The sequence below is a fragment of the Drosophila elegans genome, unplaced genomic scaffold (genome assembly GCF_018152505.1).
Source record: "Drosophila elegans isolate 14027-0461.03 unplaced genomic scaffold, ASM1815250v1 contig_397, whole genome shotgun sequence".
NCBI classification, from domain to species: Eukaryota; Metazoa; Arthropoda; class Insecta; order Diptera; family Drosophilidae; genus Drosophila; species Drosophila elegans.
This window is the reverse complement of record NW_024545782.1, coordinates 3,989,969-4,008,610: the sequence shown is the minus strand read 5'-3', so window position 1 is coordinate 4,008,610 and position 18,642 is coordinate 3,989,969. Positions and strand designations below refer to the sequence as shown.

The window sequence follows — 18,642 nt, the reverse complement described above, 5'->3', positions numbered from 1 at the left end:
CCTTTACATAAAGGACATTCAAACATCTGCGTGGCTTTAAAAAGATTTTTCCAACTTTTCTTATTGCCGTTGTGAAAGTTTTCCAATTGATCACGCATCGCTGACTGAAAACGTGCAGCAATGTATATGCATCAATAATTGAATTAGAGCAAAAGATTAAATCAATTTAATTGGATACCGCCAAATACAATCAATTCCAATATATTTTCAATTTTACAGTTTCGCAATCGCAATTACGAAAAAAACGAAAATAAACAGCAGAAACCTGCACTTTGGTTGTTGGGCTCGGTGACCCATAAATAAATCATTTCCGCAAACAGCAAAGGGGTTTTGCATAATAGATGAGTAGATTTATGCACGGTAATGTTGCCTAAAATATGCATAAGTTGTAACCGTACGCATAAATGTATTCATAGATTGCGCCGCCAAGCCGGAAGCTTTTAAATTGTCTCCCAGTCGTTGCAAGCTGCCAACGAGGCTTAGCTGGAATCAATTAAATGTGCTTGTGGCCTGTCCGACGTCCAGAGAGGTTTAGTTTCCAGCTTTGTGGCTGACGTTTTGACAGTTTTATTGTAAGTCATTCGTGTTTAACTGCTTAAGCGAGGACTTATTGTGCGACCCAATTGTGCCACAAAATGATTACAGTGTAATCGGGAACATAATTTAAGCATTATTAGGAAACGTTAAACGGCTTTTTCGCCATAAATTGGGTAACAAGTTTGCGTTTTAACGGTCTGTGTACTCTTTCAACAAACCGACCTAATTGGGAGAACTTATGGACTCGATATCTTCGATTTATTTTTGGCTAGCAAATAGTTTTAAAGATATTTGACATTTAGTTTTCCAAATCGAACCATTATTTTAGAAGTTGTTGGCAATTAATTTACTTGAAAGCGGAAAAGATCGAAATACCTACCAGGTACGTGATTTTTTTATTTTTTATATAAGTTTAACAAAATTGAATTAGACTGATTTTTTTGGCATATTTTAAAACGTTGAAGTTCATAATACATTGTATTAAAAAACGTCAAATCTAGTTCAAATTTACAAATGAAATATGGCTGAAATGTGCCGAATTGTTAAACATAAAAAATAATAAGAAAAGTAGAAAACTTCTGAAAGGTCAAATTCTTATACCCTTGCATCTATTACAAAAATTAAATATTCTTTAAAACGATTATATTTCGATTTTTTTACGTTTTAAAGCAATGAAACTATTATGATTTTCGGTGAATTTAAATAAAATTAAATCCGTTATTCTAAAATAGTAAACTATAATTGAACTATATTCCTATGGGAGCCCTATAATTTAGTCGTCCGATCTGACTTACTCTATATGCTACGTGAAGCAAAAAAATGCCTTTTTGAGATGTTTCATTTATACTTTATTGGATTTGAATGAAATTTTAGTACCCTCTGCAAGGGTATAACAAATATAATTAAGTCGGATTCTTACCCACATCCTTGTACACCTTAGTAGCCAAATATTGCTCTGCAATGATAAACTTGTTCTGTTAAATTAAAATCGCACTGCATTAGTTGCTGTTAATAGTGACAGTAGGTTATAAACAATTTTCTTGTGGGGCAGAAGGCCCAGTGGAACTGAGCTATTTCTTGACTCTTATCGATATATTGCAGCGCGATATTGAACAAAGTGATAAAACGAAAGACTTATAAGAAGATTAGAGCCATCTATGTGTGAATTTATTCGTTTGGCAAAATGGCTTGTAAAAAAACTATGTAAGTTTCATGTCAAATTGTGAATTGCGAATAAGGCAATTCAGACACGGAAGTCTCAGTTATAAAAAAAAAAACGTAGATGGCGCTTTTGTTAAGTGTGGGTACGAAACAAAACGTTAGCTCCTATGGCTTTATAACTAGCTGACTGAAGCTGAAAGTTCTGAAATTATCCGGTTTCTTATTTATAAGAAAATCTATTCTGATTTTCATTGCTCATTTTTTTTATTCAATATATTTCGATATCGATTGACATACAAATATTGCAAGCAATATTTTTTGCAACCTTCTTCGAAACGGTTTGTGAAAGTGCTAACATCGATCTACACGATTTTGAAACTGCTTTAAAAGTAAACCCAACAGCTGACCGCTGGCATTGGTATGCGTTTGGCGTTGGTAGGCGTTTTGAAAAGACACGGCCACACCGACATAACAGCTGCTCGTGGGTACAAAAACAAGAAGTGTAATTGAAAAAGACAAATTGTGCAATTGCTGCGAAAAACAGAAACAGTTGAAATTGAGTAAAAGAGCGCGCAACATTGTTGTTGCCGTCGGCGGGCGAGAGAGCGAGCAAGAAGATCAAAAATATTCATCGCATGTGGATGAAAAGCGCTTGGTGATACGGCGGCCATCGCAGAATGCAGACCGTTTGGCTGTTGCATAAATTACGTTAGTAATTCTAACTATTTCTGCCGCCTCTATTGTGGTTGTTGCTGTAGTTGTGCGCGTGTGCAGTGTGTATGTGATTCAGTGTCTATATTAGCTTAGCGATATATTTATATTCCTAATTACAAACGTGTCGCCTTGCCGCGATAAAAGTTTTTAGTTTCTCATCGGCGGGCGGAGCTCTTAGTCGCTAACATTACATCGAACTAACGGTGCTTACGTGCCACACGACGCATACGTAGTCCCCCTCGTCCCGCTTTCACCTTGAAGTGTCTGTCGAAGTGTCGGAACCGCTTCCTATTTATTTCCCTTTATTTTAACGGAACTTCTTGCACTCGGAGAGTGGTGTCAAGGTAGCCTACAATCTACATGCATATGTACATACAGACTGCGTCAAAAAAATAGTGAATTTATAAATCGAGTGCTTTTGAGCTGCCAAAGTGAAAAAAAAAATAATTCCTTAAGAGAAGAGACAAATAAAAAAATTAACTGTTTGTTTAAAGGTTTTTGTCACAAAAATGAAAGGGTTTATTTTATAATTTTTTAATAAACACAATTCTGAAATTTTTTATTATTATTAATTTAATTTCATTTTTTTTATATATGATATATATAATATAAAAGGTTTAGAAATTAAAATGATATTTGGTAAAACAGCTATATACATTTAGTTGATAGAAATCGTTGATGTTATGATTGCAAAAACCGAAAGGAATTGTCGTATCAACTGCCTTTTTCAATTTACCCTAAGTGGGTTCGAAAATCATCTATCGGACATTGTTTTATGATGTTCTACGTATTTATTTATTTACGTACATATATGTACATATATGCGAGTCTGGGAAAAAAACGTCGGCAGCTGATAAGAAGGCTATATTGTTCTGTTCCTCAATTGGACTTTGGACGATCCCAGCATTTGTGACTGTGTTCCTTGCAATAAATAAATAATTTCTAATCGTTTCGATTTCTTTACCTTTTTGCTAAAAATGGCTCTGGCATAATGTAGTATGTATTCTTTATTTTAACCTTTTTAACAACTGATGCAAAATAAAAAAGTCTAAAAATATTTGGATGGAAAACAATTATTAATTTCAATTAATTTAATTTAAATTATTTATTAGCTTCTCTCCGTAGTACTGTAGCAATCTCACACACATTTGATTAAATACTACTGATTTAAATATTTTTATTTATTTTTTTGTTGTTACTAGCTTTAATAAATTCCGTCTTACAAATCTTAAATTTATTAATTTAAATTCTACTCCTATTTTGTTAGGAATTAATTAAATAGTTTTCACCATTTCTATTAAAAGGTGTTTTGTATATGTATGTATGTATGTACTTAAAATCTTTAATCAGTGTCGTAAAACTGTATCAACCGCAACTGGAGTGACTTTCTAACTGTTAAATAATAATAATGGTCTTTCTCTCCTCACTGAATTAAATCGCATGCGACATAAATCTACCAAAATATTAATCATGCAACAATAACTAATGAAATTCCCTTACTTTCGAACCCACAGTCCGGGCGAACGGCATACACACGTCACGTGTCTGACTCTGGCAACAAATTTGTGGCCCACGATCACGCGCGAGTAGTTATCGCTCTCTCCCACTCTCTTTTGTGGTCGCGATGTTCTCTCTGCAGCAATTGCTGAGAGCGGCGATCTCAGCCAACGGTGGCGATCTCAATCTCAGCCGACTGCTGCGTCAGTTGAGCGTGACGTCAGACGCTACAACTACACTGGTAAAAACTCAGTAAATTATAGAATTAATGCGTAGTGCTTACCCTTACCTTTGGCATATTTCTTTTAAATTAAAGACTTGTATATTAATTAATTATACTGGTCGCCCATGTTAACATAATCGATGCTTTTTTATCGGCCATAAACGTTATCAATGTTTTGAATTTGTACTTGATTGAAATATGCGGTGGCTTTTATTTTAGTATTTCTTACGTTACAATAAAAAATATATAAGAGGTATTTTCAACATTTTTTGAATAAATGAAAAATTATTTTTAGCATTAAAGAATTAGTCTGCATTTAGATTATTTTGATTTGCTCTTTGGTTCAGTTTTTAAAAGCTGTTAAAGTTCTGTGCGCCACTGTACATATTTTTTTGAAATTTCATTCGCTTGTCTCAATGCCTAAATACGCAAAGATTTATGCAATGCCATTTTTTCAGTGCACAGCGGCAGCCACAAAGCACTCTAGTCCCACGAAGTTTGGCGACGACGGCAGTCACGGTTTGAACTCGCACACGGACGGTCGTAGTCACAGCGAATCAGAGTCAGATTTGGAGTCGGCGCGCGGACTACTTGGAAATATATCAGCACAGCAGTTCGCCAGAAGGATACTGCAGCAGCGCAGCCAGGACATCCAGCGCCACATCCACACACAGTCAGCCAAGGGACAGACCAGGGCCAAGTCCTCGCAGCAACAACAACAGCAGCAGACCGCCACCAAGTTCGCCATGTCGTCGCTAGCGGCGGAGCCATTGCAGTCCCAGAAACAGGACGAAATCACGGCCAGCACGGGCGGCGATGTGGAGTCACCAGCCTCCTGTCACGAGGTGGCATCCGCATCCGCCAGCGCCGGCAAAAAGCCCTGCTTCAGCACGGGTCTCAGCGAGATTCTGCAGTTCATGGAGCTCATCGGCAACCTGAAGGTATGTGAAACTGGTTTTTCAGCGCCTTCCTTCCGGTTCACCCTGCCCCTTTTGCGCGTCATATGTTCGCATCGATTTTTCCCGAAGCCCTGCGTTCTCTTATGTTGCCTTATTACAACAGTATAAACTATACAAAAGTTATTTACTTTAAAAAGCTTTTTTCCAATTAATATTGAGGTTCCTTTATTTTTTTTTTTTTTTAATTTTACTATTTATTCAAAGGTAATTAATTAAATCCATTTTTGTTTTTAAATACTTTTGAAAATGTGCTAGAGAAATGAGAACAAACAAACAATCAAATGAGAACAAACAAACACTGGGTAGGTAAACCATTGTATTATTTTAGATTTGAGGAGAGACAGAAATGTTTATTTTACTGAAATACATTTCGATGTTATTCGTTATGAGTAAAGCCTTCTCGATTTACAATTTCCATTAGCCGATAGCACTGTTTTTAAATAAATTTAAACACCTTTTCTGATTATATTTCGAATCTACATATATAAAATCATACTTTTATTTGATCAACACTGTTTGGACAGTTCTTTTGATTCCTACCTATAAAATTCCACTCTATAATATATTCAGTACATAAAAAAGCGCAAATGACTCAGCTTTTCCTTATAAAAAACTGTAACCAAAATCTCTGCCTATGTTTCGATACACTCTCTAATTCATACATACGTATAACCCCGATCTCAAATAAAGCCAAAAAAACAAAAGAAAAATAAACAAAACGCGAAATCCAAAGTAAATATAAAGCTTGCGTGTATTTATCTACGTTTTGTATAATCAATTCTATTTTTTCGTTTATTTTTTTTTTTGTATATTTGCAAAAGTCTTGTATTATATAATGTCAACGACAACCTCGCTCTTGTGTCCCCCTTCAATATAGTCGGTTGCCAAGAAATGTAGCTGATATATATGTGCATTTGTATAGAGGTTTATTTGCAGGATGTTTTAATTTTGTTTGTTTGAAATCAATTAAAAATACTGTTTTTCCTCTACAAGTGCAATATTTATCACAAATTAGCGATATGAACTGAGACGAAGTGCAAAGTCAACGTATAAATAAATCGTATCTTTGGACAGCACACAGCGTCTCTTACTTAAAAGCAAACAGCGCAAATTTACGAGCTGCACACGTTCTAGAACAAATAGCATTGCTTTAATCTAATCAGCATAGTTAAAACTTTTAATCCGTCTTCAGAATGAAGAGTTCCCAAGCACGGGACTTGATTCCTTATCGACAAGCTGCAGAAAGTGAATCGTTTTCTAATTCCAACGGCTGCCCCCAACGTCCACTGGTGATATTGTCATTTGAGTGAGCTGAATAGTAAGTTTTTTGTTTTGTTTGTGATTCGTCTAATCTCCACAACAAAATTGCAAAAATATACAAAAGCGTTCAGGCAAAGTTCCAAATAGCTCACGTGAGCACAATAATGTTTTGCTGTTTTTCTCATGAAATGTTATGGATTCATCGCGAAATTTAGCTTGAACAATATTCAACTGCCAGCATTGACGTAAGAGGAGCAAAATATTTGGAATACACTACAATATTATTTTCCCAATGCCAGTTTTTTTTATTTTCTATTGTGCATATATTCGATTGCATGTAGAAAGTGCCAAAACGAAAAAATAAAAACGACGCACGACTTTGATCTTGGCCTTCAAATTACGCTATCTTTAAGAGTTGATGGAGCCCCTCAAGGGTGGGTGAGGTTTGTCTAAGGCGATAATGTGTTCTGTATGTGTTCCAAACTGAACGATCTAAGCGATTGCTATGAGTGTGAAAATATATGAAAATATGTATGTAGATATTGGGCTAAATAAATATATGTACTTTTAAAATGTTCCCGTTCGAACTGCCTCAGCCAAGTATTTAAATTGTTTGTCTACTCAGACACTTTCTATCGTGCCGATTCGGAACTGCCACAAAATTTGATCAGAAATTTTGTATGTTTGAAGGTGCGATCGTTACGAATTTTTTACCTCGTTAAGAGTTGTGTTGTTTGAAATCAGATGTTTTTTTTGAAACATATTTAAATAAATTTAAATATATAAAGAACCCCAACATTATTACTAGAGCTATTTTTTATTACTTTTATTATTTTAATAATAATGTTTAAAAACACTTAAAAGCTTTACTAAAAACTTACCAATAGACTTCATATACCTAACATTGTTTAAATTAATACAAGTATTAAATTTCATTTTTAAAAGTAATTAATATTTTAAAAATATTTAGGGCACATTATTCTTCCTTTAACTTAAAAACCTTTTTTTTTAATTTTCGTCATCAAAATGCTGATGCATACTTTTAGAAGAAATTTCATGCTCACACAGCGTTAGCTGCTCTTAACTGTTTGTTGCCGTTTTTACCTAGCTAGTTTTTCAAAAAGTTGTAGAACAAACAAACTGGTCAACACAACAAAAATGACTCGATTTTACTTACATTTTTTTGAAACCGACGAAGAACAACAACTTTTGAATTTGATCAAAACTGGGGGACTTTGCCTATTTCCCACAAAAATGTAACTAAGCTAACAAATTGAGCAATTTGCGCAACCGGGCAGGGACTACAAGCTCCGATCATTTCAATCATTTGCACACGCTCTTGGTGCGCATCGTTTTTATCGTTCATAGTGATACTAATTGGATCACCAATTTAATTAATCATTTCGTTGCTCGATTTGTGCAATCTTTATATCACTGGATGCATTTATAGAGCATACGCATCACAATGCATGTAGTGCGCATTCAGTCGCTTTTTGTTAGTAGATAATAAAACGTTCTGATAAGATCTTTAATTCGTTACGTGAGAAATAGATAAGGGCACCTTATTAACAACCCCGATTAGTAACGGTAGAATATGATTTCGGCACAATACTGGCTTTTTCATTTGAATTTAACCATAATATTGCTCAATAGGGAAATTGGCGTCAAAAGAAAACAAGCGACTTGCAATGTCTTTTGGACCTTGTTACCCCGCTGTCGGTTTCTATAAATAAAACGTTTATTGATCAAATAGCAACAGCCTAGAACCACCCTCGCTGGCACGTTTGGGTTGAAGGTCTGGCATGACCAAGACATGGGGCACCAACCTTGATGTGTGCAAGGAACCAACCCGGCAACGAAGTCTCCGAAGTCGCGTCGTGGTGTTTTTTAATTAGCCAAGTGGCGGGAGGAATGTTAGTTGTGTTCAACTCAACATCGATGACACCATATATGTATATAGGATACATTCCTGACCTAAGGCTTAAATCTAGTAGATAAGTTGGACTAAGACTAGCTTAACTAACCCGCTGTTTTTTTCACTTTCTCCCACAGCACACAAAACGCACGGGATGGGTGCTGCGTGATGTCAACGACTGCGAATCGATTTCGGGACACATGTACAGGATGAGCATGCTGACCTTCCTGCTGGATGGCAGCGAGGGACTCAATCAGATCCGCTGCATGGAGCTGGCATTGGTGCACGACTTGGCGGAGAGCTTGGTGGGCGATATTACACCGTTTTGCGGGGTTTCTAAGGACGAAAAGCGGGCCATGGAGTTCAAGGCGATGGAGGATATATGCAAGTTGATCGAGCCACGCGGCAAGCGCATAATGGAACTGTTCGAGGTGGGTTACTCGGCTAAAACCCTTTTTTGTATATAATAATATATAATATATAATCACTGCTTATTTTAGGAGTACGAGCATGGACAGACGGCCGAGAGCAAATTCGTCAAGGACCTGGATCGCCTGGACATGGTGATGCAGGCGTTCGAGTACGAGAAGCGGGACAATTGCCTTCTGAAGCACCAGGAGTTCTTCGACTCCACGGAGGGTAAATTCAACCACCCGTTTGTAAAGAAGCTGGTCAACGAGATCTACGAGCAGAGAGATGTCTTGGCCAAGGCCAAGGGTGCCACACCTCCGCCGACTGTTGAGGTGCCCAACATGGAGAGGCCCTCAAAACTGGCCAACGGGCATGACAGCTCAAGTTGAGCGTTATTCTAAGAACCAGTCTTAGGCTAGCACATAAACACATCCTCACATAAAAACCACCACGCTCTTAATTTGTAAGCCAATCCAACTAACAAACTGTTAAGCCTACCTCGACACGCTCATAGCTAGATCTAACTTTAAACACACTAATTTATTGCGAAAGAAACCGAAAGGATGGATCCGGTGGGGAGTAGATACCAATTTTTCTGAACAAACACCTGTTGAACTCGTCTCCTTAGTTAAATTTCCTCTAAGTTAAGCGTAAAGTTGCGGATCGGGTTTTATCTTAACTTTTAATTGATCAGACTTAGATACACAATTGTACATAACTAAAACGAATTGTAGTTTATTTTAAAACTGAAGACCTAGACGAGGTGAATTATTGTAAATGTTGTCCTAGAGCAATTTTATTCAAACAGCCGAAATTTTAAATCAAAATGTAAAACCAGAAAATAAATCAAAAGGCTTGATTTTTTCTAAAATTTGTTCGCACCTACATTACTTTTACCTTCGAACCGAACAATTGTAACCAAAATTATGTATAGTTAAAATTGTGAATTAGGCAATATACATTTTCAGACACGCTGCAGACGTGGCTAAAAAACAACCACAAACTGTTTAATTGCTCACAAGCTTGAAAATTTATTAACGAAACATAGAAATATAATCCACAGGGGGCGGAAGCTGCAGCTCTTATCAGACTCGCTGGCAATGTATTCTGAAATAAATGAGAGCTGATTATCTTTTAAGATTTAAGCAAACTTAGGATGAACAAACCTTCAATGACAATGAACTGACTTTCGCGGGAGGAAGTTTGATGCGAATGCTGCCCGTGCTTCTTGGCTTTATCTGTTGGTCAAAGGTGTATGTGTCTACGAAATTAGGCAACCGAAATATAAACTGACTTACGATGCACTGTTATAATCCGATCTGTTTGGCCCATCGCATTCTTCGCCCTGCATTTGTACTCCCCAAAATCCCGCTTCGTAATTGGACGCAGGGTGATCCGCATCACAACCCGGTAGGCATGGTCCACTGGGTCGGACTCGTAGGAACCTCCTTGCAGCAGCTCGGAGTCCTTCAGCCAGAAGTTCACCGATGCCGGCTGCGATTCTGTGATGCACTCCAGCGTCAGCTTTTGGCCCAGACCCACGTAGATGGTATTGTATCGTGTCCAGATTGTGGGAGCAACTGCAACAGGTAAAAAAGAAATCTTAAGAACAAAATCTTGCACCTTTGGATAATTAATAGGTGACTTTGAAATAATAGTATTGATTAAACAAAACAACTTCCTAACAAGTTAGGACGTGCAACCTTTTTGTAAAAAATTCAAAAATTCGTCTAAAATTAAAAAAAAAATCTAACTTAGAATGCCAAATGTACAATCAAGTCGTTACTTTGATATCCTGGAATAATTTGGAAAAAATCTATTCTACCAAAATTAACCCTCTGAACAGCGGGAAACAACTATAGGCAAACTTTATATTTAAATCCAAGCATGTTAAACTTTTATGTAGCTTTCTTCTGACACATTCTGTGTGCCGGAAGACATTTATTTTCAAAAAATATCACCCTTATCTAAAAAATAGCTACAAATACTACTTTTCAATGTTAAGAAAACATTTTGTAATTCGGTCTTAATTCCGATTTGTAATTTAAATTAAGTTCGTTCAAGTACTAACGTGCTTGTAATTTTGAATACGGAATCGTTCTAAAATCAAGGCAAATTTTTTAAAAATTATTGCACGTTTTTTTACATTCTAAGTTATACATAGTACTATAATGTACTATGACGTAGTTCGTCATCCAAAATCAAGATAAATTTGTTCTACATTTTGGCACATATTTTTAAGTGTTGTTTAATTACACTAGCCTGTATTATAAGTTATACATATTACTATACTGTTTTATGACGTAAGTGTAGTACGTTCACAAATTTATAAAACATTTGTGTTGATTTAGAACGATTCCGTATTCAAAATTACGTTAGTACTTGAACGAACTCCTATTAAAGTGCAAATCGGATTTAGGACCGAATAACAAAATGTTTTGTTAGTATTGAATAGTAGTATTTTAACGCCGAATATTCCATTTCAAACACAAAATACTTAATTACCTTCTGAGTGTACTACTATTTCACTTACAGTTCACCACCAGCATAACGCGTTTGCTAACTGTGGGTGGCACTCCGTTGGAGGCAATGCAAAGGTAGGCGCCCATGTGATCGCGCTGCACCTGCCACAGCGTGAGATTCTGGCCCTCCACGCTGTACATCTTCCGGTCGCCATCGGCTGAAAGCAGGAGTGGAGCAGATCCCTCGCGACGCCAAGTGATCGTTGGCAGGGGAACCCCCGTCGCACTGCACGTGAGCGTTACATTCTGACCCGAAGCTCGAACCACATCCTGACTGGTCTGGTAGTCGACGATATCGGGAGGCACCACCACGTCCAAGTAGCCCATTTGGCTCTTCATTGGATCTGTGTTGATTTGGCACATGTACCTGCAATGCATAAAATAATACGTTGCCAAACGGTTTCGTAGTAGCTGAATGTAATTATTTAATAAAAAATCACCACTTTCAAAGGTTGTCATTTATATTGGCCGTTTACTCGAATGCCAGCTACAAGAGATGGCATCCCGTTTTTTATATCAAAAAGTAAAAATATACAGCTGTTCTACAAGTTATGAAACGGCCATCATCTTTTGAAGAGTTACCTACTTTCAAGACAGAAATTCTTCAAAAGTTAATAAATGCTTAATAAGTTCTTTCGTAAAATTCATTAACTTATAAAGGAGAAAAATATATATCTCTTGTAAAAAAATACGTAGGAAATCTTAATATTTTATACTTAATTGAAATATTTTTCGCTTCGATTTTTATCCATTTTGTATTTCACTATTTTCGGAATTTATTTAATATCTAAACTTTAATTTAAATATAAACCATATTTCAAATAGGAACTTTTTAAAATATAATTGTTTCCATATTAATTAAATATTTTAATATTATATCATGCAATATTTAATATTTAATTTATATATGTATCTTATGTACAATTTTTAATTCAGTAGTAAGATATTTATTTTTACTATTTCATTTTTTTTTACCAATGTAAGAAAATTTGTTTTTTCTATTAATGTGACACTTACATGACAGTTCTTATAAAAAATAAAAAAACAAAACCTGCACAAACCTTGCTTTTAAAAACTCACCATCCGCGATCCGATTCCTGAACATCGCGTATTTTCAGCTGCCAGATGCGATGCTCCGTATGGGAGATGGCGATGCGATGGTTCTTGGTGATGACGTGGTTCTGGATGCTCAGAATGGTCTGCGTGTCCACCCGCAGCCAGGCCACCTTGAAGCTGACCAGGTCGTGGACAATGCACGTGAGCAGGGCATCGCGTCCCACGGGAACTGTTGAGTTGTTGATGGGACCGCTGAACTTGGGGTCCGCTGGAAAGGAAGACGGCAGTAAGACCAATTGGTTGACTTTTACGGCTCTCGTCATTAGGGCGCTAAATGGGGCGGACACAACACATCTGGTGGGTGGTTTATGGGGCTTGCAAATGCTAGACATTGGCATTTGGTCCGTTTCCATTTTAAGACACTCAGGCGCAAACACTTAATTCAATTATAAAATAACCTTTTTTAATGTGTGCCCTATTTCCTTTGGGTTTTTTAATCCACAATTATCAGGATAATTATTACACTTCTCTTTCTCACATACTTCTGCGTGTGTCTGCAGAATGTCAACAGGCTTAGCTGAAAATGTTCAACATTTGCCAGATGGTCCACCGAAGTGGTCAACGAAATTTAAAATTGTTCAACAGTCATAAATTTGTTGAGGCTTACATTGAGCCGAAACAGCAGCAAATAATCCAACAATTAGGGAAATTAAGTGTTGAGATGACAGCATAGCTAAGCAAAAAATGTATTTCTAAGCTAAAAAATTATGTCGCAATGGGAGTGTATTTGGTAGGACATTTATTAATACAAATTATATAGTCTATTATGGATTGATAATAAATAAGTGAAAGCTTTAGCATTATAATTCAACTGTTTTCTATTGATTTTTTGAGTAGTACGCTCTGAAATTGTCATAAAATCTATGTTTTTTTTATTGTCTCTTTAAGACTTGATTTTTGCTGTAAGCTTTTTATCTAAATTTTTTTTTTTTGTGGTATAGCACAATAGTAGAAAAACTTGTATAGTTATGCATTTATCTTATTAAATGGTTTTATAAGCAATTGAAACCCCTTCCTAAGGGGAATTAGCTCAACTTGAGTCGCATCGCATTCATTTGCAGTCGAGCTGCCCGACCGCAAGACTTCGACACTCGCCGTCAGTCAACTTAACCACAGCGTTTCGACCGCACACCGACCTCAGAGCAACGCAATCACAACAATGGGAAGGAGGCAGAAAATATGGAAAAAATCACATCACATGCCTAACAAGTAGCATGACTCCTGTGGCCAGGAGACGAGGTCTCGCACTCTCACCCCCACACGGCAAATACCTAAATTACAATTATGGCCAAATAATAACCCGAAAAAATGCAAAAATCTAATAGAGCGGTATGGGCAGGTGCTAGTACCTGGAAAATTGTAAAAACCTGGCTACACCTTTACATTTGGCCCCACCAGCACCCCACCCATTGATTGCGGTGCTGGTGTGGGCGTGTTTCCACCAAACTAGCATCAAATTGGGGGAGCCTACGATGCCATGCCATAGAGCCTATAATTTGCGATTATGTTTGGGTCTGGGACTGGCCAAAGTTAGGTGTTTTGGGTCCAAAGTCGGAGTCGGAGTTGCGCCTTTCGTCCCTTTAAATGCGAGAGACGAGACGCCATTGTTTGACTGCCTTCAGTTGATATGGTTTCTGTTTCTGTTTTTGTTGTTATTGCAATTTGGCTATTGCATGTTTGCATATGGAAACATTCCACAGAAAGGGACGAGCGAGACTTTTTACTTTTTGAGACCATAAAACACATAATATTTGCACTGAGGATAACAACTTGGACGGGTAACATTTCATAACTGTAAGAAAAGTTAATAAAATAAGAGAACTTTTCCAAAATCAGATAAAGAAGGGTGAGCTGAAATATATCCTGATTGTAATCCAATTGTTAAACTAAAGTTGATATAGAATTACTTCGACGAAACTATTTTTATAATATTTGAAAACGTTAACTTTATTTTGTCAACCGTTAATTAGTTTCGACTTAATGCATATTTCTGATTTCAATCTTTCTTTAAGTGTATTTAGGACCATTGCGACTTCTTTTTTGCTTCGTTTATGTCTGAGACGTAATGCTATTTCGCGTTTAACTTTTTCGCCACTATACGCCTTTGTTGTTGCCGCTTTTCATAGAGGAAATTGGCTATGAGTTGTTAAATGTGTTCCTGTTCTCCTGCACGTATCGCTGTATCGCTGGTCGGAGGCCTAAGCCGTAATTTCCCTATCAAGTCCCAGCAAATCCGGCAGAGTCCTCTCCCCACGCCGTTGAACTTGAAACGGAAAGTGAATGTCCTGTCTCCTGCTAGACACTCCAACTGTCTGCAGGCGGTTGCAGGCGAAAAGAATCACAATCAGCACGCAATGCCGGCCCAAAAAAAATGGAAAATAACCCACTGCAACAACCGAAACTCCCACCCAAACACCGGGCACTTCAGCGGCAGAAACCACCAGCCACAAATAGAAAAATGAAAATAACGCAGAGTGCAGTAGGAAGTGGGAAAACGTCGCCTTTCCGCGACTGTCTGTCTGCCTGCCCGCTGCGAAGGGGGTGGTGGGCGGTGGTCGGGGGGGGGTATGAGTTTAGGGCGGAACTTCGGGGGTGCAGCACTAGCACTCCTTTGAGCCACTTCTCACTTTCTTATCACACGCTGCGGCTAGCCTGCCAATATTTATGTTTATATTGCATCTGGCACATTGATTTAAATAAGGAATTTCGAATTTTTGATATATTTATCGCACTTGGCTCGCCAAAGTCAAGGAAAATTTGTTTTGTTTTTGGCAGACCATTTTTCCTGGCGGAAGTTACCCCTCGTTACTCTTCCGCAGTTCTCCGCCGGATGCCCCTCCGCCCTGTCTGGGGAATATGTTGGCCACAGTTTATTCACTTATGGACTCGTTGGACTTCCGATTACCAGCTGCCTTCCATTTTATCCGCTGCTGCTGGTATTTACAACGCTTTTCGTTAGCACTTTGGTTTTAGTTAGTTTGCAGTCAATTAGCTGTACGTTTCTGGCGTGTTTAGTGATTAAAAAAATGTTTGGCTTGTAGACAGACTAAAATTTAATTGTTCAAGATAATTGTTCTATATGCAGTCAAGTAACTTTCAAAGAATCATTAAAAATAACCAATTATTTGTTTTAACGTTTTTGGTTCTTAGTTAATTTAAAAGTTCGTGTTCAAGAACTGACGAAAAAAAGTGCGGACCATTTACCTGTACTTTTAGAATTATATAAAATAAGATAATAGCTATTATATGTCATCATTTCCTTAATAATATTATGTATATTATTTCTTAAATTTCAAGCAAGCTATTTCTAAAATCACTTTGTGACAAAGAAATGAAGGATAGCTCTGACTTTACTTTTGACTTCAAATATAATGTTGTATGTATTGATCATTTTATATAACAAAGTTGTTTTAATTTTTGTAGCCCTATTTTTATATGTTTCTCCATTCAGAATCATCAGAATTAAACTGCAATCTTTTTAGAAAACTTATAATGTGTGTTTATGGGAATTGCCTTTACGCCTTAATAATTGTTTTAAGTTAACCATGCTGTTAACGACTTACAATTATTTAACTCCGAGAAGCTGGCCCGACTCAAACAAAGACACTGCATCAGCAGCAGGAAGATGCCAGGGAAACCCTTTCCCATATTTGCAGTTCAGCCGCCAGCAAAGTGCGAAACTTTGAATGTATTATTGTTAGTTTTATTATGCCACTTTCACTGGCCAAATAGGCACGCTAAACTTCCGCTGCACTAGCGCAAATTTATTTTTTCCGGTTTTGTGCTGAAGTTTACCGCCGATTGCCGGGGCAGACGTCCGCACACTCTTACAACTGGCCGCGAACTGCGAGCGGAGCTGATAATCAACTGTCAAAATTCATGTTCAAAATTCAAATGCTGCCTGGCGAGGCGGTGGCGTTGCGCATGTGTCCTGCGGCCTTGGGTGGCTGGTGGGTGGTGGGTGGTGTTCGGTGGTTGTGCTCGTTCGCCAAAAGTCAAGGTGCCCCGCAGCCAAAAGACTGAGGTATGCAGTAGTAAATGTTTCATTCATAAAGTGCCGGACTTACAATTCCATATGCACGTGACGCTATTGCTCACCTGGAGTAGGGAAAGTGACACATCATTGGTATTTGGGGGGCGGTTGTGGGTGGTCTTTCATCTCCTTGCCAACTCCAACTAAGTAACTCACCCAATACCATTCTAATTAACCCCGAAATTCCGCACATCTCCTGCTAAACTTTCACCTGTCTTCGCATCCTCCGACTTCCTGCTCCTGTTCTAATGCCACGCTTGCACTTTTCCGGCTGGCTTGGTTTGCATGTGTGAGCTTTTTAATAAGTTAGCAATGAGTTCGCTTCGCCTTGCTATTTGCGCACAATTAGCGCTTTTCAATAGCGATAACAATAATGGTAATAAGCAGGCGGAATTTGCTTGATTGTTGTTTTCTCCGGGGCAAATCTTTTGCTGACACTTGCAAGTTTCCCAAGACGTTTGCGTTCCTATGAGAATGCACTTTCTTTGAATTACGTTTTTTGTTGTTCGGATTTGATTTAATAACAAAATGTTTATTAGGCGCTAGTAAATCCAGCTGACCTATGTCCTTCAAGAAACCAGGTTATATTGAAAAATCGCTGCACTTGTGGTATTTAAAAATAACACGTGTCTACGTACCTCCGTCTGATTATAAATTAAAGAAACACATGTATGTTATTATGCTCGAGTAATTTCTAATTTGGGCAAATCTTCTAAGGGGAAGAAGCGTTTTGTGGCAACTTTGTTACTGAAATATGTATTATTTATATTATAATTTTTAAAATTTTGTTCTTTTCATTAATATTTTCAATTTCGATTACAGATACTCGCAGCTTTAAGAAGCCATGGCTGTGCAGTAAAAATGTTAAAACATGAATAAACTTAAAAATGGTTCAATTTTAAAACACTAGCTATACACACATTAATAGATACACGTACAAAGGGTATATAAGTAGGTTACAGGAACAGAGAGAAAAAAATAACATAACACGTTTGATATCGTATCCTATATTTTTATATTCTTATACCCATACCCTATAATAAATTCAGTCATTTTTATTATTTTTTTTTTAGTTTTTTTAGACATAGGAATGGTTTAATAATTCAGAATTAGGTTCTTAATGTAGTTAAAATCGGAGACCATATCATATAGCTGTCATGGGACCGATTGAAACATTGAGGGGAAAATCATCATAGATTCGATGGGTTTCAATGGGTACTCGTATAATTCAAAATTTATATGTTTTCAAGATGTTTAATTTTTGCAATGGCTGCAAGGGTATATAAACATAGTTTTGCCGAAGTTGGCTTCTTTTCTTGTTGCGGTTTTAATCTGTAGAGGAACCCCAAAATCGTTTTTTTATTAAAGTACAGCAGCAGCAGCAGCACTAGCAGGAGTCGTCCCCATATGACTTGTATATTGAATATTCAGAAGCTATAAGAACTCTTGAATAAAAAGAAATTGTTACTGGCATTTTAAAAAAAGGTCCCCAAAACGTGAACACTAAAACATAATTTTAGCCACAATTCCGCAATTATTTTACTTAAAGAAATGATATCGAGGAATCGCAAATAGCCCTTCAAAATACCATGTATCCATTAACCCAAAAGAAACAAAATTATTGTTACATGAACTTTAAACTATTGGGAACTTTTATTTTGAATTTTTTAACGGAGTATCGTATTAAGATAATGGAGAAATCGTTGGTCGCCTATTAAAGCCACCGGCCCCAACAGCTCCAATATTGGAAAACATTTTTTTACTTCTTTCACCCCATTTCTCCAGAAACAATTGACTTTCTAAAAGTCTTAGTATGCACAAACCCTTATATAAGATCAGACTATTTTTGATGATTTTTCCTATATTGCGGCAACATATAGTTGTTTCATTGCACAAACTTTCCGGTGCTCATCGTCACTACGTGGACGGCTGTCCACATGGGGGTTTATTGAAATTAAATGGCAAGAGAAAACTAAATGAGTTAAATATTAAACCTTTCAATACAATTTCTTTGACACAACCGATAACCTTAAACTTTTAATATGTCTAATTTTTTTGCATCACGCCACCTAGCGAAGCTTTCCTTAGTTAACGTTTGTAATATTGCAAACGTATAAGTAAAATGTAAGGTATAAGTAGAAATATACGAGTCAAGAGGCAGGCAATCCACTGTGAATAATCGACCTCTTTTTTACATTCTCTTTACTCAACAGTAAAAGGGTATGTTATATTCGTTGAAAAGTATGTACCACGTAGAAGGAAGCGTTTCCCAACATATAAAATATATATATTCT

The 18,642-nt window shown here is 37.1% G+C and overlaps 2 protein-coding genes across 3 annotated transcripts; one reads left to right on the top strand and one right to left on the bottom strand.

The window, feature by feature from the left end:
- Positions 1–2,179: 2,179 nt before the first annotated feature.
- On the top strand, positions 2,180–9,673 carry LOC108135252. Of its 2 annotated transcripts, none has more exons than XM_017255919.2 (5): positions 2,180–2,406; positions 3,927–4,150; positions 4,591–5,073; positions 8,404–8,697; positions 8,767–9,673. In XM_017255919.2, the coding sequence occupies exons 2-5, from the start codon at positions 4,037–4,039 to the stop codon at positions 9,064–9,066; spliced, it is 1,191 nt and encodes a 396-aa protein (XP_017111408.1). In that variant the 5' UTR covers positions 2,180–2,406; positions 3,927–4,036; the 3' UTR covers positions 9,067–9,673. The 2 variants fall into 2 exon arrangements, with proteins under 2 accessions (XP_017111408.1, XP_017111409.1); XM_017255920.2 differs by lacking the exon at positions 2,180–2,406 and adding an exon at positions 2,561–2,756.
- Positions 9,674–9,692: 19 nt separating this feature from the next.
- On the bottom strand, positions 9,693–16,147 carry LOC108135253 (igLON family member 5). The gene is made up of 6 exons (XM_017255921.2): positions 15,879–16,147; positions 12,280–12,523; positions 11,211–11,566; positions 9,976–10,257; positions 9,844–9,915; positions 9,693–9,784 (listed from the first exon to the last, which is right to left on the bottom strand). Exons 1-6 carry the CDS (start codon positions 15,961–15,963, stop codon positions 9,693–9,695), a joined length of 1,131 nt encoding a protein of 376 aa, XP_017111410.1. The 5' UTR covers positions 15,964–16,147.
- Positions 16,148–18,642: the final 2,495 nt, after the last annotated feature.

Excerpts from the sequence above, each read along its gene's own strand:
- LOC108135253 (XM_017255921.2), bottom strand. The coding sequence starts at position 15,963 with ATGGGAAAGGGTTTCCCTGGCATCTTCCTGCTGCTGATGCAGTGTCTT. Across the intron at positions 11,567-12,279 it reads CAGGAATCGGATCGCGGATG|GTACATGTGCCAAATCAACA; the intron begins GTGAGTTTTTAA and ends TATGCATTGCAG. Across the intron at positions 9,785-9,843 it reads TCAGTTCATTGTCATTGAAG|AATACATTGCCAGCGAGTCT; the intron begins GTTTGTTCATCC and ends CATTTATTTCAG.
- LOC108135252 (XM_017255919.2), top strand. The coding sequence starts at position 4,037 with ATGTTCTCTCTGCAGCAATTGCTGAGAGCGGCGATCTCAGCCAACGGT. Across the intron at positions 4,151-4,590 it reads CAGACGCTACAACTACACTG|TGCACAGCGGCAGCCACAAA; the intron begins GTAAAAACTCAG and ends CCATTTTTTCAG. Across the intron at positions 5,074-8,403 it reads AGCTCATCGGCAACCTGAAG|CACACAAAACGCACGGGATG; the intron begins GTATGTGAAACT and ends TTTCTCCCACAG.